This window comes from Salvelinus sp. IW2-2015, linkage group LG20 (assembly GCF_002910315.2).
Source record: "Salvelinus sp. IW2-2015 linkage group LG20, ASM291031v2, whole genome shotgun sequence".
NCBI lineage: Eukaryota > Metazoa > Chordata > Actinopteri > Salmoniformes > Salmonidae > Salvelinus > Salvelinus sp. IW2-2015.
Window position 1 is genome coordinate 18,532,321 of NC_036860.1, and position 25,205 is coordinate 18,557,525.

A 25,205-nucleotide genomic window follows, 5' to 3' on the forward strand; every position below is an offset into this window, starting at 1 on the left:
CAGTTTACAATTGGCTCATTCTTCCCCCTCCTCTCCCCTGTAACTATTCCCCAGGTCGTTGCTGCAAATGAGAACGTCTTCTCAGTCAACTTACCTGGTAAAATAACGGTAAAATAAAAAAATAAAATAAATAAAAATACAAGGCCCTCCCTCGTCCTCTCTTCAGCAAATCTGACGACAACTCTATTCTCCTGCTTCCCATTTACAAACAAACACTCAAACAGGAAGTAACACTGATGCGCTCAGTACGTAAGTGGTCTAATAAAGCAGACGCGAGGCTATAAGACTGTTTGCTAGTACAGACTGGGATATGTTCCGGGATTCATCTGATAGCATTGAAGAGTTTACCACATCAGTCACTGCCTTCATCTATAAGTGCATAGACGACGTCCCCCCCACAGTGACTATGGACATATCCAAACCAAAAAAACATTGATTTTCAAGAAATATCCGCACTAGGCTAAAGGCTAGAGCTAACACTTACAAGGAACGTGACACAGACATGGACAAATACAAGAAAGCCTTCTACAACCTCCGACGAGACATCAACCATGCAAAAGGACAACATAAGAGGAAGGTGGAATCCCATTACCAGGGCGCCGACGCTCATCGTGGATTACAAAGGGAAACCAAGCCGTAAGATGCTCCCAAAAGAACTACAGTGGCAAGAAAAAGTATGTGAACCCTTCGGAATTATCTGCATTTCTGCATAAATTTGACATAACATCTTATCTGATCTTCAGCTAAGTCACAACAATAGACAAACACAGTGTGCTTAAACTAATAAGACACACATTATTGTATTTTTCTTGTCTATATTGAATACATAATTTAAACATTCAAAGTGTAGGTTGGAAAATGTATGTGGACACCTAGGCTAATGACTTCTCCAAAAGCTAATTGGAGTCAGGAGTCAACTAACCTGGAGTCGAAACAATGAGACGAGATTGGAGATTTGTTAGAGCTGCCCTGCACCATAAAAAACACTCACAACATTTGAGTTTGCTATTCACAAGAAGCATTGCTTGAGAAGAACCATGCCTAGAACAAAAGAGATCTCAGAAGACCTAAGATTAAGAATTGCTGCCTTGCATAAAGCTGGAAAGGGTTACAAAAGTATCTCTAAAAGTCAGTCCACGGTAAGATAAATTGTCTATAAATGGAGAAATTTCAGCACTGTTGCTACTTTCCCTATGAGTGGCCGTCCTGCAATGGTGACTGCAAGAGAACAGAGCAGAATGCTCAATGAGGTTAAGAAGAATCCTAGAGTGTCAGCTAAAGACTTAAAGAAATCTCTGGAAGATGCTAACATCTCTGTTGACGAGTCTACAATACGTAAAACACCAAACAAGAATGGTGTTTATGGGAGGACACCATGGAAGAAGCCACTGCTGTCCAAAAAAAACATTGCTGCACCTCTGAAGTTCGCAAAAGAGCACCTGGATGTTCCACAGCGCTACTCGCAAAATATTCTGTGGACAGATGAAACTAAAGTTATGTTGTTTGGAAGGAACACACAACACTATGTGTGGAGGAAAAAGGTACAGCACACCAACATCAAAACCTCATTTCAACTGTAAACTATGGTGGAAGGAGCATCATGGTTGGGGCTGCTTTGCTGCCTCAGGGCCTGGACAGCTTGCTATCATCGACGGAAAAATGAATTCCCAGGTTTATCAAGATATTTTGCAGGAGAATGTTAGGCTATCTGTCTGCCAATTGAAGCTCAACAGAAGTTAGGTGATGCAACAGGACAACAACCCAAAAGACAGAAGTAAATCATCAACAGAATGGCTTGAACAGAAGAAAATACGCCTTCTGGAGTGGCCCAGTCAGTCCTGACCTCAACTCGATTGAGATGATGTGGCATGACCTCAAGAGAGCAGTTCACACCAGACATCCCAAGAATATTGTGGAACTGAAACAGTTTTGTAAAGAGGAATGGTCCAAAATTCCTCCTGGCCGTTGTGCAGGTCTGATCCGCAACTACAGAAAACATTTGGTTGAGGTTATTGCTGCCAAAGAAGGGTCAACCTGTTATTAAATCCAAGGGTTCACATACTTTTTCAACCTGCACTGTGAATGTTTACACGGTGTGTTCAATAAAAATATGAACAATTATAATTGTTTGTGTGTTATTAGTTTAAGCAGACTGTGTAAGTCTATTGTTGTGACTTAGATGAAGATCAGATGAAATTGTATGACCAATTTATTCAGAAATCCAGGTAATTCTAAAGGGTTCACATACTTTTTCTTCCACTGTAAATGTGTTTCATGCTCGATTCTAGAAATATCACACTGAGTCTTGCGTGAAAGCCCCTGTTGTTTTGGATGACTGTGTGATCTGGCTATTCATGGCCGATGTGAGTAAAACTTTGAAACATGTTAAAGCTCGCAAGGTCGCCAGTCCAGACGGAATACCACGGCGCGTTCTCAAAGCATGCGCAGACCAGCTGGCAAGTGTCTTCACGGACATTTTCAAGGTCTCCTTGTCACAGTCTGTAATCCCAACATGTTTCAAGCTGACCACCATTGTCCYTGTTCCCAAGAACTCCAAGGTAACCTGTTTAAATTACTACAGCCCTATACCATTCACATCTGTAATGATGAAGTGCTTTGAAAGGCTGGTCATGACACACATCAATACCATCATCCCAGACACCCTGGATCCATTCCAATTTGCATACCGCCCCAACAGATCCACAGATGATGCAATCTCAATTGCACTTCACACGGCCCTCTCCCACCTGGACAAGAGAGGAAAAGACTATGTGAGAATGTGGTTCATAGACTACAGCTCAGCATTCAACACCATAGTCCCCTCCAAGCTGTGGACCCTGGGACTGATCACCTCCCTCTGCAACTGGATACTGGACTTCCTGACGGGCTGGCCCGATGTGGTGAGGGTAGGCAACCTGCCACGCTGACCCTCAACACGGGGGGACCCCTCAGGGGTGTGTGCTTAGTCCCCTCCTGTATTCCCTGTTCACCCACGACTCCAACACTACCATCAAGTATGCTGACGACACAACGGTGGTAGGCCTATGGTGGCGAAATTACAAGATTATTATAATACTGTTATTGCATCAAATGCTATTTTTCTTAGATGTAACAGAATAGGGTTAGAACTCTCATGTGTCTGTGTTAACACTGACAGTAGATTTACGATGCCTAAGGTGATAAACCTAACAAGCCACGTCCCATTAATGTGAGGGAGATGGCTCGGGTTGAGAGGAACCTCGTTTTGGGGGCCAAACCCCGTTTTCCTTACAATGAAAACAGTCTTCACAGCAGATACTGTCATTTCTTTCATACAACTCCTAACCTTTTGACCCAATCCACACATCTGGTGTTTGTCGTGTATTCATAAAGAGCTATAACTCAGTTCTGCTCTTCTCAGTGATCACCTCCAGGGTGGTTACCTACCAACTCCATTATTGCAGTAATTAAATAATAAAGTTCAATTGTTTTGAAGAAATCTAAAAGTCTCTCCTTTGCTTATAATTACACCACATGCCTGATCACCGACGGCGATGAGAGACTACAGGGAGGAGGTCAGAGTCTTAGCAGTGTGGTGCCAGGGAAACAACATCTTCATCAACATCAGTAAGACCAAGGAGCTGATCGTGGACTACAGGAGAAAGAGGAGAGAGCACGTCTCCATCCACATTGACAGGGCTGTAGTGATGCGGATCGAGAACTTCAAATTCCTTGTAGTCCACATCACTAAGGACTTAACATGGTCCACAGACACCCGCACGGTTGTGAAGAGGGCACGGCAGCGCCTCTTCCCCGTCAGGAGGCTGAAAAGATTTGGCATGGGCCCTTGGATACTCAAAAGTTCTACAGCTGCACCATTGAGAGCATCCTGACTGGCTGCATGACCGCTTGGTATGGCAAATGCACTTCCCTTGACAGCAAAGCGCTTCAGAGGGTGGTGCAGACAGCTCAGTACATCACTGTGGCCAAGCTCCCTGCCATCCAGGACCTCTATATCAGGCGGTGTCAGAGGAAGGCCCCCCCCAAAAAGACTCCAGCCACCCAAGCCATAGACTGTTCACTCTCTTGCCGTCCGGCAAATGGTACGGGAGCATCGGCTCTTGGAGCAACAGGCTCCGAGACAGCACAGGCTCATAGCAAAGGGTCTGAATACTTATGTAAATAAGGTATTTCAGTTTTTTATTTTTAATACATTTGCAAATATTTCGCTTTATCATTATGGGGTATTGTGTGTAGATTGATGAGGAACATGTTTTATTTAAGCCATTTTAGAATAAGGCTGTAACGTAACAAATTGTGGAAAAAGTCAAGGGGTCTGAATACTTTCTGAATGCACTGTCCATATCTACATCAAATACATAGTACCCCCTGCACATTGATCTATTACCAGCACTACATGTACATAGCTCCATTCTTGTGTATTTTATTCCTTGTGTTACTATTTTTATATTTTTTTACATTTTTTTACTGCATAGCTGGGAAGAGCTCCTAAACAAGCATTTCATAGTAAAGTCTAAATTGTTGTATTCAGCAGGTGACAAATAACATTTGATTTGAAATGAGTTTGACAACCCTGCAGTAAGGCAATAGCTATATCAAAACAGTGATAGGCTTGTAGTTTACCACTTTGAGGTTGGCCTCCTGTAGTTTGCGTGCCCTGTCCTCCAGTCTCTTAGCGATGACAGCCAGCTCTGTGTTCTTCCTCCTCAGACGCCTCACCTTCTCCTCAGTCTCTGGGACACTGCTCTTCCTCTGCAGAGAGATAGAGGGAGAGACATGTTTAAAAACCTCCTCCACAGGCCTGCAGCTCTGAATGACACAGCTAGAACAGTACAGGCATGGTGAGGACTGGACCAAAATAACACAGTAGAGGACTAAAAAAGACAAAGACAAACTTTCGTAACCGCTGCACTACAGCCCCGTCCATGTGAATGGGGGCGTGTTTGGCCCTCTTTTTCCTGTAGTCCACAATCAGCTCCTTTGTCTTGCTCATGTTGAGGGAGAGGTTGCTGTCCTGGCACCACACTGCCAGGTCTCTGACCTCCCTATAGGCTGTCTCCATTGTGTCGTCAGMAAACTTAATGACGGTGTTGGAGTCGTGCCTGGCCAGGCAGTCGTGGGTGAACCGGGAGTACAGGAGGAGACTAAGCACGCACCCCGTGTTGAGGATCAGCGTGGCAGATGTGTCGTTGCCTACCCATACCACCTGGGGGGCAGCCCATCAGGAAGTCCAGGATCCAGTTGCAGAGGGAGGTGTTCAGTCCCATAGGTGTTCATTTTGTCCAGGTGGGAAAGGGCCGTGTGGAGTGCAATTGAGATTGGGTCATCTGTGGATCTGTTGGGGCGGTATGCGAATTGGAGTGGGTCTACGGTTTCCGAGATGATGGTGTTGATGTGAGCCATGACCAGCCTTTCAGAGCACTTCATGGCTACCGACGTGAGTGCTATGGGGTGGTAGTCATTTAGGCAGTTTATCTTCCCTTTCTTGGGCACAGGGACTATGGTGGTCTGCTTGAAACATTTAGATATTACAAACTCGGTCAGTGAGAGGTTGAAAGTGTCAGTGAAGACACTTGCCAGTTGCTCGGAGTACACGTCCTGGTAATCCGGCTGGCCCCGCGGCCTTGTGAATGTTGACCTGTTTAAAAGTCTTACTCACATCAGCTACGGAAAGCGTGATCACACAGTCGTCCGGAACAGCTGGTGCTCTTATGTATGCTTCAGTGTTGCCTTTTATGCCCGCTTCGAGGCAAGCATTTAGCTCGTCTGGTAGGCTCGCGTCACTGGGCAGCTCACGTCTGGGTTTCCCTTTGTAGTCCGTAAAAGTTTGCAAGGCCTGCAACATCTGACGAGCATCAGAGCCGGTGTAGTAGGATTTAATCTTAGTCCTGTATCGATGCTTTGCTTGTTTGATGGTTCATTTGTGGGCATAGCAAGATTTCTTATTAGCGTCCGGATTAGTGTCCCGCACCTTGAAAGCAGCAGCTCTAGCTTTTAGCTTGGTGTGGATGTTGCCTGTAATCCATGGCTTCTGGTTGGGATATGTACGTACGGTCACTGTGGGGATGACATCGTCGATGCACTTATTGATGAAACCGGTGACTGAGGTGGTATACTCCTCAATGCCATTGGATGAATCCCGGAACATATTCCAGGCTGTGCTAGCAAAARAGTCCTGTAGCATAGCATCTGCGCCATCTGACCACTTCTGTTTTGAGCAAGTCACTGGTACTTCCTGTTTGAGTTGTTGCTTCTAAGCAGGAATCAGGAGGATATAATTATGGTCAGATTTGCCAAATGGTGGACAAGGGAGAGCTTTGTTCATGTCTCTGTGTGTAGAGAAAAGGTGGTCTCAAGTTTTTTTTTTATGGTTGCACATGTGACGTGCTGGTAGAAATGAGGTAAAACAGATTTAAGTTTGCCTGCATTAAAGTCTCCGGCCATTAGGAGCGCCGCTTCTGGGTGAGCATTTTCTTGTTTGCTTATGGCCTTATACAGTGGGGCAAAAAAGTATTTAGTCAGCCACCAATTGTGCAAGTTCTCCCACTTAAAAAGATGAGAGAGGTACACTTCAACTATCATAGGTACACTTCAACTATGACAGACAAAATGAGAAAAAAAATTCCAGAAAATCACATTGTAGGATTTTTTATGAATTTATTTGCAAATTATGGTGGAAAATAAGTATTTGGTCAATAACAAAAGTTTATCTCAATACTTTGTTATATACCCTTTGTTGGCAATGACAGAGGTCAAACGTTTTCTGTAAGTCTTCACAAGGTTTTCACACACTGTTGCTGGTATTTTGGCCCATTCCTCCATGCAGATCTCCTCTAGAGCAGTGATGTTTTGGGGCTGTTGCTGGGCAACACGGACTTTCAACTCCCTCCAAAGATTTTCTATGGGGTTGAGATCTGGAGACTGGCTAGGCCACTCCAAGACCTTGAAATGCTTCTTACGAAGCCACTCCTTCGTTGCCCGGGCGGTGTGTTTGGGATCATTGTCATGCTGAAAGACCCAGCCACGTTTCATCTTCAATGCCCTTGCTGATGGAAGGAGGTTTTCACTCAAAATCTCACGATACATGGCCCCATTCATTCTTTCCTTTACATATCCAGTTTAGCAATTCTCACAAGGCACCCGGATCTGTGCCCCCTCTATCTCCGTTTTTTTTTCATGCGAATGATGGGGATTTTGGGCTGGTCCGGGAGGAACAGTACATCCTTCGCGTCAGACTCATTAAATAAAAAATCTTCGCCCAGTTTGAGGTGAGTTATCTGTTCTGATATCCAGAAGCTCAGTCATAAGAGAAGGTAGCAGGTAGCAGAAACATTATATACAAAGTAAGTTACAAACAATGCGAAAAAACAAACAATATAGCACAATTGGTTAGGAACCTGTAAAACATCAGCCACCTCCTCCTGCGCCATTGTTACATCAACCACATTGTAGTTACTCCACTAACCTAAATGACAGAGTGAAAAGTCCAGCCTGTACAGAATATTCCAAAACATGCATCCTGATTGCAATAAGGCACTAAAGAAAAACTGCAAAAAATGTGGCAAAGAAATTAACTTTATGTCCTGAATACAAAGCGTTATGTTTGGGGCAAATCTAACACAACACATCCCTCAGTACCACCCTTCATATTTTCAAGCATGATAGTGGCTCCATCATGTTATGGGTATGCTTGTCATCGGCAAGGACTAGGACGTATTTAGGATAATAATAAACGGAAACACAGGCAAAATCCTACAGGATTTTTGGAGAAAAATTCACCTTTCAGTTGCTTACCAAGACAACAATGAATCTTCCTGAGTGGCCTGGTTACAGATTTACAGTGCTTGAAAATCTATGGCAAGAAAATGGTTGTCTAGCAATGTTCAACAACCAACTTGACAGAGCTTGAAGATTAAAAAAAGAATAATATGCAAATATTGTACAATCCAGATGTGCAAAGCTCTGAGAAACTTACAAAAAGTTGATTCTAACATGTATTGACTCAGGGCCATGAATACTTATGCAAATTTGATATTTCCATTTTTCATTTTCAATACATTTTCAATTTCAATCATTTTCAAATTTCTAAAAACGTATTTTCACTTTGTCCTTATGGGGTATTTGTGTGTAAAAACATATATTTATTAATTTTTTTAAATTCAGGCTGTAACAACAAAATGTGAAATAAGTCAAGGGGTATGAATACTGTCTGAAGGCACTGCACACCCATCTAGTATCGGGTCAGACCCTCCTTTGTCTCCAGAATAGTCTGCATTCTTCGGGGCATGGACTCTACAAGGTGTTACAAACCTTCCACAGGGATGTTGGTCCATGCTGACACGATGGAATCCCGCAGTTGCTGCAGATTGGACGGCGGTACATTCATGCTGCAAAATGCCCATTCCATCTCATCCCAAAGATGCTCTATTGGGTTTGGTCAGCAATAATGTTCAGATATGTTGTGTTTTTCAATCGTTGCTCAGTTGGTATCAAGGGACCTAACGTGTGCCAGGAAAGCATTCCCCACACCTGAACACCACTGCCACCAGCCTGTACTGTTGACACCAGTCAGGATGGGTCCATGGACTCATGCTGCTTACGCCAAATCCTGACTCTGACATCAGCATGATGCAACAGGAACTGGAATTCGTCGGACCAGGCAATTTTTTCCCCACTCCTCAATTTTCCAGTGTTGGTGATTGTGTGCCCACTGGAGCCGCTTCTTCTTGTTTTTACTGATTGGAGTGTAACCCGTTGTGGTCGTCTGCTGCAATAGTCCAAGTGACGAGTTGTGCCTTCCGAGATGCCGTTCTGCACACCACTGTTGTACTGCGCCATTATTTGTCTGTTTGTGGCTCACCTGTTAGCTTGCACGATTCTTGCAATTCTCCTTTGACCTCTCTCATCAATGAGCTGTTTTCGCCCACAGGACTGACGTTGACTGGATGGTTTTTGTTTGTCGCACCATTCTCGGTAAACGCTAGACACTGTCGAGCATGAAAAGCCCAGGAGGGCGGCCGTTTCTGAGATACTGGATCTGGCGTGCCTGGCAGCGACAATCATACCACGCTAAAAGTCACTTAGGTCACTCGTTTTGCCAATTCTAACGTTCAATCGAACAGTAACGGAATGCCTGGATGTCTGTCTGCCTGCTTTACATAGCAAGCCACGGCCACGTGACTCACTGTCTGTAGGAGCAAAGCATTTTCGTGAATGGGGTGAGTGCATCTACTCCAGCCTTACCTCATACAACAAACATTCACCCACATTAATTTTAATGTATACAGTGTGTACATTAACAAATGTGTGCCAAGCAACTAGAATAGCATCCCCACAATTCATAGATATAAATATCAACAATCCATAAAGTCAATAACTCCATAAAGTGCGTGGTCCCTGGAGTAGCCATAGGGAGTTCAATGTTCTGACTGCTGGGGGGGAAAATAAATCAGGTTTGGTGGTCAATGACCTCTAGCACCTACCATGGGGTAGGGGCTGAAAGAGGTAATTAGCTGGATGGGAGGGGTCGTTGATAATTTTTTTCTGCACATTTGGAGGAGAGCTTGGTATACAGAGAGCTCACAGAGGGAAGGTCTCAGCCAGTGATCTTTGAAGCTTTCGATACAACCCTCTCTTGTCTCTTCTTAGTGTGTCCTCAGCCTATTTAAAAACCTTAACTGTGCTCTCCTGAGATGTAAACTGGTTCGTAAAGAGGGAGAAGAGCAGGGGGACAGCACGTAGCCCTGTGGCGTTGTTTTAGGTGATTTGGGGACAGGGATTGATGGTACTTTGAAGCACTGTGGTACTGTACATTGGCATCAGGAAGTGTTAAAAATGTAAGTGAACAGGGCCAGTTGTTCAACATAGTAGTGGAGCACAGCTGGTGCAAGTTGATCCGGCCCTTCGGCTTTCCTTATGCTTTGCATTTTGAAAACAGTTCTCACCTCATCCTCCTGTATAGTGAATGGTGGCGGGAGACTGATCATTCCTTACCAATGCTCAAAAGGCCTGCAAGAATCATAAAACTTTGGATACAGAGCACAGGTAAGGAATGATCTGTATCTTGGTCACACCACTTCTCAAAAAACACACAATTTGTATTCATACAGCCAGCGTGTAAAAGGGGCTAAGGCATTGGATACTAAATGACCTGAGTGGCAAGCCTGTACCATTTAGATTCATTCCCTCATGGACCACGCCCAAATTAAAAATGTTGGTTACAAAAAGACTAAAATCACTAGGAATTCAGCAAAACAACTGTTTCCCTTAGGAAATCTGTTCACCAACTATTCCTACGAACAAAAATGAGACGTGATCCTGTCTCAATGTAATCAAGGTATGAAATTATTGTTATTTTCAGATACAATCTCTTTATGGGATTAGTTGTGGTCAGTTTGCAGTGTACAAATTATTATCATTACCTTTTTTCCCTTCGCGCTGTTGTCTGTGCCTAACAATGTTTGTACCATGTTTATGCTGCTACCATGACTTTACTTTCGTTAATCTGATGACTGTTATTTATCGAATCAACTAACTATGTTTAATTGTTACCCGATTAAATTAATCATGTAACAATTAACTAATTTGGAATTTGGGGTACCACGAGAGCGGTTGTTTAAAGAGTTACCATCTCCCAAAATAAACTCTAAAGCTCTTTACATGTTGTGTTTATATTTTTGGTCAGTATACAGTATATATTACCGTATCATGAGAAAAAATTGTAGTGAGGCAACATGAGACGTGAAAAGCTAACATTTTACTTCAAAACAGGAGTTGATTCTCTCTCGCTCCCTCTCAAAAACATCCACCATGGTCACATGACCAATATCTGTGCTCTGATTGGAGGATTCCTAAAGATTGCCCACAAGGGGGCGCTGCCGGTCAAAATGGCAAATTTTCAATGRAAAAATGTTTCTGCAACCATTGCAGGCAACATTGCTCTGCAATATTGCCTTAAAGAATTGTGAGTTTATCATCAACTTTAGTCTAGACGAGGCCTCTACCTAGCCCCTAGTTCTTGTCCAGACCTCTAGTCTAGTCCATGTAAACACTCACCAGCAGGCCGTTCTCCTCTCTCAGGTTGGTGCAGGTCTTCTCCATCTCATCCAGAGCTTGCAGCAGCTCAGAGTTCTGACGCACCAAGAACCCATAGTCAGTGCCATTCTGGAACACAGAGGTAGAACACACACATCAAGACCATGTACATGCTTCCCCTCCACATTTACAAGTCTTGCCAGGACATCACATTAAAGATGGAATCTGCATTAGGGAAAAAAGTGCCACTGTCACACACAAGTGCCACACACCTAGTACCTTTGTTATTGTTTTGGTTTTGTGGACCGAACGGAAGTGAGGTGTGTCAAGCAGTGTGGTAAAAACATTGCAGTACATATTCTGCTGTTCTATCACGCATGCAATTATGGGACGGCAGTGTAGCCTAGTGGTCAGAGCGTTGGACCAGTAACCGAAAGGTTGCAAGATCGAGTCCCCGAGCTGACAAGGTACAAATCTGTCGTTCTGCCCCTGAACAAGGCAGTTAACTCACTGTTCCTAGGCTGTCATTGAAAATAAGAAATTTGTTCTTAACTGACTTGCCTAGTTAAATAAATGTCCAAGGGAGAAAAAAACGACGTCTTTGTTGTTGTAATATCCCAAAGGGACGTGGCAGTTTCACCATTAAGCATTCCAGCTTTAAGATACAATCTTCAATATTTAGTGCTGCGCAATAATTTCAGCTTTCTAGCAAACCAGTGKCGTGGCTGCCGTACGTTTGGTGATTAGTCTTTTGGTCCCCTTGATGAATCTCTGCACTGCAGTAGAGATTGCTTACTGCTTCCAGACCACTTTCTTATTACAGACCACATTCGCATGGTGTTGCGTCATTAACATTCAGCTGCTCCTGTCCTTCAGGGGAAACATTCTCCCACAGTCCCGCTTTCTTACCATACTCCCACAGTCCCAAAAAGCCTCCCGACTCTCCCTCCATAGCCCCTATACAACCTCCCTCCTCTCCCTGTCTGCCAACCACTGTTGTATTGTTTGTACTTTCAAACCAACGCTGCTGGTCTTACAACTAACGCTGCTCTCAGGGTAGTGGATGACAGATGAGAGCTCAATGAGTGAGCCTTTTCATTAGAGAAGGCTCAATCAGCCCACCATACTGCAGCCTGCCTGGCTGGCACTGAACTCCTATAACCTGTTAGTGAGTCACACTCAGAGCACGGATAAGAAAGTAGAGACTAAAGAGAGACCACAAACACATATCTGGCAATAGCCGTCACTAACACAGAAAGGCTGCTGCCTACATACAGACTTGAAATCATTGGCCATTTTAATAAATATATCACTAGTCACTTTAATAATTCCACTTTAATAATGTTTCCATATCTTGCGTTACTCATCCCCTATGTATATAATTTTTATACCATCTATTGCATCTTGCCTATGCCACTTGGTCATCACTCATCCATATATTATATATTTTTTAACCTTTATTTAACTAGGCAAGTCAGTTAAGAACAAATTCCTATTTTCAATGACGGACTAGGAACAGTGGGTTAACTGCCTTGTTCAGGGGTAGAACGACAGATTTTTACCTTGTCAGCTCAGGGATTCAATCTTGCAACCTTTCGGTTACTAGTCCAACGCTCTAACCACTAGGTTACCTGTACATTTATATTTATATATTCTTATTACATCCCTTTACTTAGCTGTGTGTATTAGGTAGTTGTCGAATTGTTAGCTTACTTGTTAGATATTACTGCACTGTCAGAACTAGAAGCACAAGCATTTCGCTACACTCGCAATAACATCTGCTAACCATGTGTATGTGACCAATAACATTTGATTTGATTTAAAGAGCAACAGTATAATCCGACATGCCCTCCCTCCATCTTAACTACATCTGGTCTGACATACATCTAAGACGTAATCATGGACTCTGAAGTTTTATGGACTTAGCGCTTGATCCACCCTGTCCCTTCCTCTTACTTGTCAACTCCTTGGCACAACACAAACAAGCTCGCTATCCTCAGCGCCTCCAATGAACGGCCAGCTGGACGAACCGTTAGAGGGGTGACTGACTTTCATTTCCAGTTCCAGAAGCCCATCATGAGCTTGTGTTTATGTGAAGGCCAGTTGAACAAGGGGCCCTGCCATGTTCTTAATGCCCATATGGAGGACACATATGAGTTGAGGTCACCCTGCTCTGTGTGTAGTATGGAGAGAAAGTAGGAATATTAGTTTGAGGCGTACAATTACAGTAGATCAATTTCAATGTATGAATGAAGGATCCTGCCAGAAAATCAGGAAGGAAGAACCCCTGGAAGAAAACACTACATCCCTGATTAAATTACTTCTGAGGGATGGAGGGAGCAGCCAGACCTGGCAGAGTTGAGGTTCTGATGGAGAGTGAGCAGATGGACAGACAGAAGAGCTGGAAGTGAGATGGGTTTTTGTCCTTGGAGTCAGTCAGTCAATCAATCAGTTAGCAGCCCCTGGGCAAACACCTCCTCCAACACACTGTTCCCCCGGCTAAGAGAGTAGAGTATGTTATACTGTAGGGTCATCTGGGTTTGCCATCGGACAGAGCATTAGTGTTGCATGGTATACCGAATCCTTTATACAAAAAATAATAGTACAAAATACGGTGGAATTTTTGTTATGCTCAGTACTACTGTCAAATGTGTCTCACGTGATTGAGAGGATCAAGTCTGTCTATCAGGACACCCCCACAATAGTACAAAGAGCAAAGTGCCTGCTCCACTCATTCCTTGCTAGAGCTGTCAGGGCTGCATTGTTATTTCCCCACTCATGCTGCATAGAAGAATAATGCAACACAGCATGTAGAAATGTTGAAACTGTTCATTACTGTTCGCAAAACAATGTCCATACAGGCTAGAACACGTTTACAATGCAAGACGATACCGGTAGCTTCCAGCTTTAATTGTAGGCTAACTTTCCTTGCTAGCTTACAGCTGAAGCAAACATTAATTCCCTACCCTAGTACTTTCTGATAATATACTAACCATAGCGCAAAATATACTGATTTGAAAGCTGATTGTCACTAAAAACGTTATTAATTCACGTAGTCTCCCTCACCACTAAAAACCTTCTTTATCTCGCCCACCTCCTGTCTAGTTGCCACTAGATTCCATCACCATAAAGTCAGATTGCACAGCCACTTTCTGCCTCCTAAATTATTCATAAATCATTACTTTCTTAACGAGACAGCACACACTTTTATAAAAGAAAAGATTGCTTCTTCTGTTCAAATGTTGTTGATCAGTACAATAAAATAATATGCTCTCTGAGCAATTGCCAATAAAACAAGTCCTACATGGAAGGGATCATTTGTTATCTGTAGCCCCATTAAATCAGCTAAGGCAAGCCCAATACACACAATCCTATCGAATAATATGCATTCACCTGTATTATGAATATAATTTTTTTAATCAACTGTTTTAAAGTTAACAAACATATCAACAACAAAAAATAGCCACATGCAAACAAGCATACATACAAACCTTTTATATTAAACAGACACATCATATGAATTAATAATACAACAAGTTTTAATTTCCTTTTTGTTTTAATTTTAGTTAAAGTAGTGCCATATTGTTTAAATTCATTCAAGTTAGGTTTTGAGTTAGAACATTTGCATTTGTGAATATTAAATGTACCTAATATTACAAGCAGTTGAATGAAATATACTACATCTTTATCAATGTCAGATTTTCTTAAATAAACCTGTCCTGTTTTCTTTGAAACAAAGTTCTGTATGTCAATCCCCAAAAATCTACTGTAAATACAGAAATCCCAATTATAGTCAATATTTAGCTTGAATCTTTACAAAACATGTTTTACAGGATAAATTCTATGTAACATCTTAAATTAAACTTAATTTACCCTGTTACTGATTAGGGATGCACGATATATCGGTAAGCATATCAGAATCAGCCGATATTAGCTAAAAATGGCAACATCGGCCCGATGTCTAGTTTAACGGCGATGTGCAAAACCGATGTCAAAGCTGACGTGCATAACCTATATAACGTAGGTAGACGACGTAATGACGCCTTGAAAAATACAGCGCTACACGTGCAACACATCATTCCTAAACTAGCCCACAATGTCTGCTGTGTGGATCTATTTTGAAGTTGCAAAGGAAGATAACAAAAAGGCCATGTGCAACATTTGTGCTGCTATTATTTCCCAAGGAGGGGAGAAAGTGAAATCTTTCAATACCACAAAACTAATAACTAATTTGAAAGTTTATCACCCCCAGACGTTCAGCACCTACTTACAACAAAACCAGAAAAAAACTAAGCGCACACTTCCAACAACTAAACAAGTTCAAGTCCAGCAGTCATTTGAAAGACTAAGAACATTTCAGCGAGACAACTCAAAGGCAAAATCCATTAACGTCAAGATAATTGAATTCATTGCCCTTGAAAATCAAACGTTCTCTGTCGTGGATGATGTTGGCTTTCGCCGACTGGTACACACTACCAAGTAGGTGCTATTTTTCAGATGTTGCCCTAACGGAGTTACACAGTATTGTTAAAAAGCACATCCAAGAGCTACTTGCTATGGCTGTCACTGCTATTAGCTTCACAACTGACATTTGAACCAGCGATGTACTTGTCCTCTTGCTCAGTTGTGCACCGGGGCCTCCCACTCCTAGTCTAAAGAAGGCCAGTTGTATTGCTTCTTTAATTAGCACAAACAGGTTAGCTGTGCTAACATAATTTCAAAAGGATTTTCTAATGATCAATTAGCCTTTTAAAATTATAAATTTGGATTAGCTAACACTACGTGTCATTGGAACACATGAGTGATGGTTGCTGATAATGGGCCTCTGTACGCCTATGTAGAGATTCCATAACAAATCTGCCGTTTCCATCTACAATAGTCATTTACAACATTAACAATGTCTACACTTAATTTCTGATCAATTTGATGTAATTTTAATGGACCAAAAATGTATTTTCTTTCAAAAACAAGGACCTAAGTGACCCCAAACTTTTGGATGGTAGTGTGTGTATATATATATATATATATATATATATATATATAAAAGGGAAATATAAAAGGGAAATATCACATTTACATAAGTATTCAGACCCTTTACTCTACATTGTTGAAGCACCTTTGGCAGTGATTACAGCCTTGAGTCTTCTTGGGTATGATGCTACAAGCTTGGCACACCTGTATTTGTGAAGTTTCTCCCATTCTTCTCTGCAAATCTTCTCAAGCTCTGTCAGGATGGATGGGGAGTGTCACTGCACAGCTATTTTCAGGTCTCTCCAGAGATGTTCGATCGGGTTCAAGTCCGGGCTCTGTCTGGGCCACTCAAGGACATTCAGAGTTGTCCCGAAACCACTCCTGCGTTGTTTTGGCTGTGTGCTTAGGGTAGTTGTCCTGTTGGAAGGTGAAGCTTTTCCCCAGACTGAGGTCCTGAGCGCTCTGGAGCAGGTTTTCATCAAGGACCTCTCTGTACTTTGCTCCATTCATCTTTCCCTCGATCCTGACTAGTCCCAGTCCCTGCCACTGAAAAACATCCCCACAGCATGATGCTGCCACCACTATGCTTCATCGTAGGGATGGTTCCAGGTTTCCACCTGAGGTGACTCTTGAGAGTTCAGTTTCATCAGACCAGAGAATCTTGTTTCTCATGGTCTAAGTATTTAGTTAAGTACTACCATACCCCGTTCAAAGGCGTTTGAATCTTTTGTCTTGTCCATTCATACTTTGAATAGCATACATACATAATCCATGTCTCAATTGTCTCAAGGCTTAAAAACCTTTCTTTAACCTGTCTCCTCCCCTTCATCTACACTGATTGAAGTGGATTTAACAAGTGACATCAATAAGGGATCATAGCTTTCACCTGGTCAGTCTGTCATGGAAAGATCGGGTGTTCTTAATGTTTTGTACACTCAGTGTATAGTGAGCAATATGTTTGGAACATCAACTCGTAATTAAACCGCAGTATCGAATCGCAATATATATCGTATAAGTACCTAAGTGTAGTGATAATATCATATTATGAGGTCCCTGGCAATTCTCAGCCCTAAGCACTAGCAGTTTTCTATTAAGGCAGATAGATGTGAGAATGAAGGTATGCACATTTTACATGACAGTTATTGGTCAGCCAAATTAACATTTCGATTTTTCTTAAGACACATTTTTGCCTCTGACTGCATGTGCTAGCATAGAAATAGAATCAACAGAATGGGCATCTCCATTCAACTCATTGATGACATAATGGGTGGACTGGTGGCCATTGCAAGTGTACCCATAGGAGCAAAGCAGGAAGTAGAAGCAGGAAGTAAAAGCAGGAAGTGTACCAATCAATATGTGCTGTGATTTGTTGATTCAACTCAACTGACGTTACAAAATATACATGCCATTGCATGAGCCACATCAGTTAACATCATTTGAATTAACATTCTACATTACCATGGAAATTATTGCATCACAATAGCAGGCAGCGATTGCGAGTGGACCAATGAGTTTACCAGGCAAATTGCCAGGGTTAGACGTTTGAAGCCCATTCTATTCATTCTATTTCTATGTGTGCTGCTGCTACATAGGGTGTTGCCTAGGCAACCAAAGACTTGTTCGCTAAAAGATCTTGCTTGTTTCAGCAAGGAGCAACAAAGTTTCGTCATATTGTGAAGAGTCCATGTAACCTCAGAAACGGACTCAACCACATGAATGCCTGGACTTCACATCTTCAGTCAGCTGTTCGTTATGGTTATGATGGTTATTTTATTTTCATGGCGGTCTTCAGTTAGACGGTTATACGGTAATTGTGCCGGCCTTACTTCACCGTACACAGGCTTAAGACTAAGCCCACTTATTTGCTTTTCTCAGCAAGTGCCAGCGGAAGAGTTGGCCTAGCTATCGAGCTCAGTGGTGAAGCACTGTGTCCTTGAGATATTTTCAGCCCGTCGGTTTTTACCAGCCACAGTCCCTGTATCCTTGTTAGTGCCATCTTGCCGAGTTGGCAAGACACCACAAACAGATCTGGGACCAGACTAACTGTGTCCTAGTGTCCTGGTATGACCCAGTGGAGAACTCCACTCCACTAAGGCCCAATCCATCAGGTCAGATGTAGCCCTGCTCCAGCCCAGCCTGACAGAATAAGCTCAGCCTCAGCCTGGTCTTTATACTGATGTCTAATGGTGTCATTGTTCACTAGGAGGCCTATTGGTTGGAGTCTGCTAACGTACGGCAAGTGGTACTGGAGCGCCAAGTCTACGACAAAAAGGCTCTTTAACAGCTTCTACCCTCCCAAGCCATAAGACTGCTGAACAATTCATCAAATGGCCACTCGGACTATTTACATTGACCCCCCCTTTGTTTTTACACTACTGCTACTTGCTGTTTATTATCTATACATAGTCACTTTACAAATTACCTAGACTAACCTGTACCCACGCACATTGACTCGGTACCGGTACCCCCTGTATATAGCCTCGCTATTGTTATGTAATTTTCTTGTGTTACTTATTGATTTAATTAATTTTTGAAACTTTAGTTTATTTTGTAAATATTTTCTTAACTCTATTTCTTGAACTGTATTGTTGGTTAAGGGCTTGTAAGTAAGCATTTCACGGTAAGGTCCTATTGTATTCGGCGCATGTGACAAATAAAATGTGATTTGATTTTGGATTTGATTTGATTTTGGAGACTCTCTTTTAGGAGTGGTGTAGTGGCCTGTTCTTTTCCCTTCTAGTAGAGTGGTGGTGTAGCTAGTACTTCATGGTTGTGTTCCGAATGGAACCCTATTCCCTATATAGTGCACTATGGGCTCTAGTCAAAAGTTGTGCACTATATAGGTAATAGGGTGCCATTTTTTATTTAACCAGGCAAGTCAGTTAAGAACAAAATCTTCTTTACAATGACGGCCTAGGAACAGTGGGTTAACTGCCTTGTTCAGGGGCAGAACGACACATTTTTACATTGCCGGCTCGGTGATTCGATCTAGCAACCTTTTGGTTACTGGCCCAACGCTCTAACCACTAGGCTACCTGCCGCCCCGTGTGTGGTCTGTTGTGTTTGTGATCTGTTTATGTTCCCCTCCACAAACGGTCATGGTGACCCCTCTCAGACAACAGAAGGGGCTGCAGGCTGTCTGTCAGGCTAGGTACGTACACGCAGGGCCAGTGGTTTAGTATTCAGACTGCTCCTCTAACTCTCAGCTTTACACACCCACCCCCACCCATCCACCCACACACAGGCAGAGCTGGCAGGCAGATTTAACTCAGCAGCAGAGCAGGTGTCCCTGAACCAGTATTTGCCAGATAGAGAGTGTAATAAGCCTGAGGCGAGGTGAGGCTGGCCCACCCCACATTCTACACACCACAGACATACTACACACTCACAGAGACAGAGACCCAACACATACACAAACTCCACCCCGCCTGGCTGTGGCCTGCACCAGTCAGTCCATAATCAGGCTGGATGCAAACAGAGATAATTGAAGGCCGTCCTTCTCTTTCTCTCTCTGTGTTTCAAAACACACGCTGACATCACCAGCCTGGGCCAACTCTGGTTGCCATGGTAACCTGGTTGTTTTTCACTCACCAGACAGAAGTCATTTAAAAGACCATTGGGATGTTGCCATTTCAAAATGGATCTTAGCAGACTCAGAGACTTGACCTAGTTACTACTGTATAGGTGTTTCAAAAAAACACGACAACAGAATCAAATGGGTGCATCAATGGGGTAGACAGGATACAATATGAATATTACAAAGCTGAATGAATAATTTAATTCATTTTCATAAAAAATGCAAGGTGGTATTTTAAAAATGGCCTTTCTTGTGAGAATTGAATTGATGGTTAGGCCTATTCTAACGGAAACCCATTACAGCATTGTAAAACCCCCCAAACATCCCATTGAGACGAAGCCTGTCCTCCTAGCCTCTGTATGACTCCTGGTATACTGTAGTGAAGCTGACAGGAGTCATGATGAGAGAGGAGACAATGGATCAGAAGAACACGCACAACCTGCACATCACCCTGACAGGTGCTGGTATGTCTGTGTGTGTGTGATGCTTTCGTGTGCGGTGAGAAACGTCAGTACGATCTAGGTCAAAGTGGCCTGTTTTCTTGATAGCTTGTTTCCAGGAGCACTATAGTGTGTATGGTTTCCGCCACCACCACAGAGGTACAGGGAGAGTGTTAAGGAATACTGCTGCTGACAAGCCTTCTGGCCCTCTCTGTAGTGCTCTCGCCCTCATTTCAACCCTTTAGGATTCTCAGATATCCTCTCTTATTGACACACAGGTGAAAGGGCAGTGTGCACTTTCTCTGAGGCCGGCGTATAGCACCTGTTCAGACACAGACAGACAGAAGACCCCACGACAGCTTAAGACCACAAACAGACCACAGGACAGTCTACTGAACGGCAAACAGCTTCAAACTAGGGATGGGGTAAAAAAGTACTGAGTATCAACTAATCGAACATATCTGTTAGAGCCATTTTGCATGTGAAAGAAAATGTAGATCAACAGTCAGGGTAGTGGACCCTACGCTCTTGAAACCAGACTAGGATGGGTAGTAAAAGTCTACAATTCAGACATGGATAGTGTGTGTGCTAGTCAGAGGCTGAACGGTCATGACAAAATATTTAATTGCATTTGAACGGGCCAGACGCACCGGTTTGAGTGTGTCAAGAACTGCAACGCTGCTGGGTTTTTCCACACTCAACAGTTTCCCGTACATATCAGGAATGGTCCACCACCCAAAGGGCATCCAACTAACTTTACACAACTGTGGGAAGCAATGGAGTCAACATTTGCCAGGATCCCTGTGGAATGCTTTCGACACCTTGTAGAGTCCATGCCCTGATGAATTGAGGTTGTTCGGTAAACAAAAGTGGGTGCAACTCAATATTAGGAAGGTGTTGTTAATGTTTTGTACACTCTGTGTATGGTAACAACACAGAGCCACCTGAACACCACCTGCGATCCCACCGGGACATTCTGGAACATAGAAATGTGATTATATTTCTATGGGTATGGAACTGTTGGTGGAAAATAACTGCCTCATCTATCTACACAGGCTTAACCAAGCTAGGGTTTATCCCATTGTTCTCCCTCTTATAAAAAGCAGAAGGCATATCATGTAAAATGTATGTTTTAAGATGAATAGCTAGGGATGTGGGCCATCAATTCACTAGTTACGTCCTGACTTCTTAACTATCGGAGAATGGAGGAGATTCATCTTTGGAGCCGGAAGGGCACAGCTGGATAGGTTTTTACCCAATCAACGAAGGAAGTAGTGCTAGAAACTGTTCAGAAATGGGACAGAAGAACATCCTTAAGAAAATGTGGTTCTCTATAGAACAGAATTATTCAATGCCATAAATTATCAAACATCCAACATTCTGCCTGTCTGTTTGAGATTCTCAACAGGATAGGAACATGTTTAAAATCCCCAAAACATTGCCTCATTCAGACATCACATCATATAATGGCAATGAGCATCCCAAACAGTGAAAATGTGATGATATTTGGTTTAGAGTTGCATGGTATACCGGTACCAAGGAAATGTCACGGTATCAAAACGTCATAATACATGATACTACCCGTACTTTTTCGGCTCTACCAATCTAAAAAACCCGCTGGCTGGAGCTTGTTATAAAATGTTTATAGGTTCAGTTACATTTTTTAAGCAAAAGCAACTAGCATCTTGTCTGCACCAGTCCAATAATGCCCACTTCACCTTTATGCGCATATCAAGTGTGGCAGCTGTAATCCGCCAACTGCATCCTCTTCCAGCCATCACTCACCAATTTCTCTCTGTCTGCTCTGGCTGCGCATCTAATCCTCTATTAGTCTTTTAAATATAATTTAGCCATCCTGGAGACCTTGATCAGTCTTCTGTTGTTACATTGGTACATTTGAAACATTGGAGCAGCGTGCACAGCGAGCAAAGTTGATCAATTGTATATAATTTCATCGCTGATATAACCAAGAGCACAGGGCAATCTGAGTATAGGCTCTGCAAGTTCACTGTCAAGCAGCAGTGCCAGCTTCGCAACAGGCATGCTTGCAGTTTTACAGCAAAGAAAACGGCTTGTCTAGCTCAAATTGTTAAAAACAATATCACTCTTGGCCTCCCCAGTGGTGCAGCGGTCTAAGGCACTGCATCCCAGGCTGTGTCGCAGTCGGCCGCAACCAGGAGACCCATGAGGCGGCGCACATTTGGCCCAGCGTCGTCCGGGTTAGGGGAGGGTTTGGCCGGCCAGGATGTCCTTGTTCCATCCCGCATGCACGCTGACTTCGGTCGCCAGTTGTACGGTGTTTCCTCCGACACATTGGTGTGGCTGGCTTCCGGGTTAAGCGAGTAGTGTGGCAGGGTCATATTTCGGAGGACGCATGGCTCTCGACCTTCGCCTCTCCCAAATCCGTACGGGAATTGCAGCGATGGGACAAGACTGTATTGGATATCGCAAAATTGGGGAGAAAAAGAGGTCAAATAAATTATAAAATAATAATAATATGACTCTCATAACAGGGGCTACCTTTTTTTCCTCCAGTACGATTTCACGTGCATTTAATATAATTTCACAAACTATGTGACCGGCCATTTCTTGTACTAATCCTGGCCTGCTAATTATTGGTTTGATAACAAACAACGTTGTTCAGTCATGTTACCTAGCTAGCTAACAACCTGGTAACTTGACAGTTGGTCTAGGCAAATTTGATTGGCCCAGGAAGAAAGGGAAAAAAGGGTCTGCTACTAATGAGATGTGCTTCAAAAAGGTAGGATTCATATAGGCCTAACTATACATAAGATCTCTCTCTTTCTGGTGCTCCTCCTAACATTCTGTTTGATGCCTAACGTTTTTAAAGTTGGGAGCAATGTGTGCGTTTGTGGGAGCGAGAGTGATGTGTGTTTATGAGAGAGAGGGAGAGAGAGAGTGTGTGTGTGTGTGTGTGTGTGTGTGTGTGTGTGTGTGTGTGTGTGTGTGTGTGTGTGTGTGTGTGTGTGTGTGTGTGTGTGTGTGTGTGTCTGTTAACTGAAGAGTAGAAGGTTTCATGCGGTGTTTTCCCCTTACTGCCAAAATGACATGCAGATCATTATGCATGTATACTGAACAAAAATATAAACGCAACATGTAAAATGTTGGTCCAATGTTTCATGAGCTGAAATAAAAGATCCCAGCCACCTGATGGGTGTGGCATATCAAGAAGCTAATTAAACAGCATGATCATTACACATTACACTTGTGCTGATGACGATAAAAGACCACTCTAAAATGTGTAGTTTTGTCACACAATACAATGCCACAGATGTCTCAAGTTTTGAGGGAGCGTGCAATTGGCATGCTGACCGCAGAAATGTCCACCAGAGCTGTTGCCAGAGAATGTAATGTGCATTACGCTACCATAAGCCGCATGTCCAACGTTGTTTTAGAGAATTTGGCAATACGTCCAAACGGCCTCACAACCACAGATCACGTGTGACCACTCCAGCCCAGGACCTCCACATCTGGCTTTTTCAGCCGCTGGATCGTCTGAGACCAGACACCCGGACAGCTGATGAAACTGTGGGTTTGCACAACAGAAGAATTTCTGCACAAACCATCAGAAACGTCTCAGGGAAGCTCATCTGCATGCTCGTTGTCCTCACCAGGGTCTTGACCTGAATGCTGTTCGGTGTCGTAACCGACTTCAGTGGGCAAATGTTCACTTTCAATAGAGGTGTGTTCTTCACGGATCAATCCCGGTTTCAACTGTACCGGGCAGATGGCAGACATCAATCGTGTATGGCGTTGTGTGGGCAAGCGGTTTGCTGATGTCAACTTTGTGAACAGAGTGCCCAATGGTGGCAGTTGGGTTATGGTATGGGCACGCATAAGTTACAGACAACAAAAATAATTGCATTTCATCGATGGCAATTTGAATGCACAGCGATACCATGATGATCTTGAGGCCCATTGTCGTGACATTCATCCACCGCCATCACCTTATGTTTCAGCATGATAATGCACATCCCCATGTCGCAAGGATCTGTACACAATTCCTGGAAGCTGAAAATGGCACAGTTCTTGCATGGCCTGCATACTCACCAGACATGTCACCCTTTGAGCATATTTAGGATGTTCTGGATCTTTGTGTACAACAGTGTGTTCCAGTAACTTTGCACAGCCAACAGCCTGATCAACTTTATGCAAAGCAGATTTGTTGTGCTGCATGAAGCAAATGGTAGGTTGACCCAAGTATGAAAAATGACTGTAGCTGGTACATTGAGAAAGTTAATGATAAAGTTACTGGCCCCCTCACACCCATGTCAAACACTTGGATTTAATAGGCAGGCATTACTTCAAACATTATGCAACGCCACGTAATGCCAGATTTTATATAATCTCAATTTAAATATGTAACGCCTTAAAAACGTCACAGGTGCACATCATACGGCTTTGTTAACAAACTGTATTCAAGCAGAACGAAACTGGTAACAAACCCCTTTTTGTGTTGTGAATTTTAGCTAGCAAGCTACGTACCAGCATGACAAAAATAAAACACTGTTGTGACTGGATGCCATAGTGTTAATTTAACGTTACACTATTTCCAGAAGAATGAAGACATCCGACAGCAGTGGCTGCTATTCATTTCGGGTGGACAGGCTGCACCGAAAATTACAATCATGTCACGTGTGCGCAATCCACATTGCTTTATCAATTGGGGAGAACATTTGATAGGTGTTGCCAGGAAGCTAATCCTGAAGACACCATCATTAACAGTGGATCAGTGGACCTTGCCAACGCTGACCATAATGTGACTATCAGAGTTTGATGAGTCTGACACGGTGGCTGTGACTTTAACTGTGGCTGCTTTGACGGTATATTTTCTGTAACACCTGATAGTCACTATATGTTTTTTGTTCTTCCATCCCTGTTACGTTCCCCAGTTTCTGTGTTGTAGTTTGTATTTGAGTGTGTGTGTTTCAGGAGATGGCTTCCTGGAATTTCTCCCCAAGCAGCTGATTGGTCGGCCCCAATTGATGATTGGAGAGCTGACCCCGCCCCCTCGTCAAGATACAGCTGTTTCTAATCACCATTGCCACCTGAAGCTATAAAAGCCAGTGTTCTGTTCAGGAGAGAGAAATTATTGCTGGCTGAGAACATTGCTGGCTGAGATTGAATGTGATATAGATCATTGCTGAGATTGAATGTGATAT

The 25,205-nt window shown here is 43.1% G+C and overlaps 1 protein-coding gene across 1 annotated transcript in view; it reads right to left on the reverse strand.

Moving 5' to 3' along the window:
• Positions 1 to 25,205, reverse strand: part of LOC111981851 (peripheral-type benzodiazepine receptor-associated protein 1-like) — a 168,374-nt gene that overhangs the window by 90,257 nt on the left and 52,912 nt on the right. The window contains exons 3-4 of the mRNA XM_070449720.1: positions 11,056 to 11,163; positions 4,624 to 4,752 (exon numbers count right to left, since the gene is read on the reverse strand). Coding sequence (XP_070305821.1) covers positions 4,624 to 4,752; positions 11,056 to 11,163 — 237 coding nt within the window. The remainder of the gene's footprint in view (positions 1 to 4,623; positions 4,753 to 11,055; positions 11,164 to 25,205) is intronic.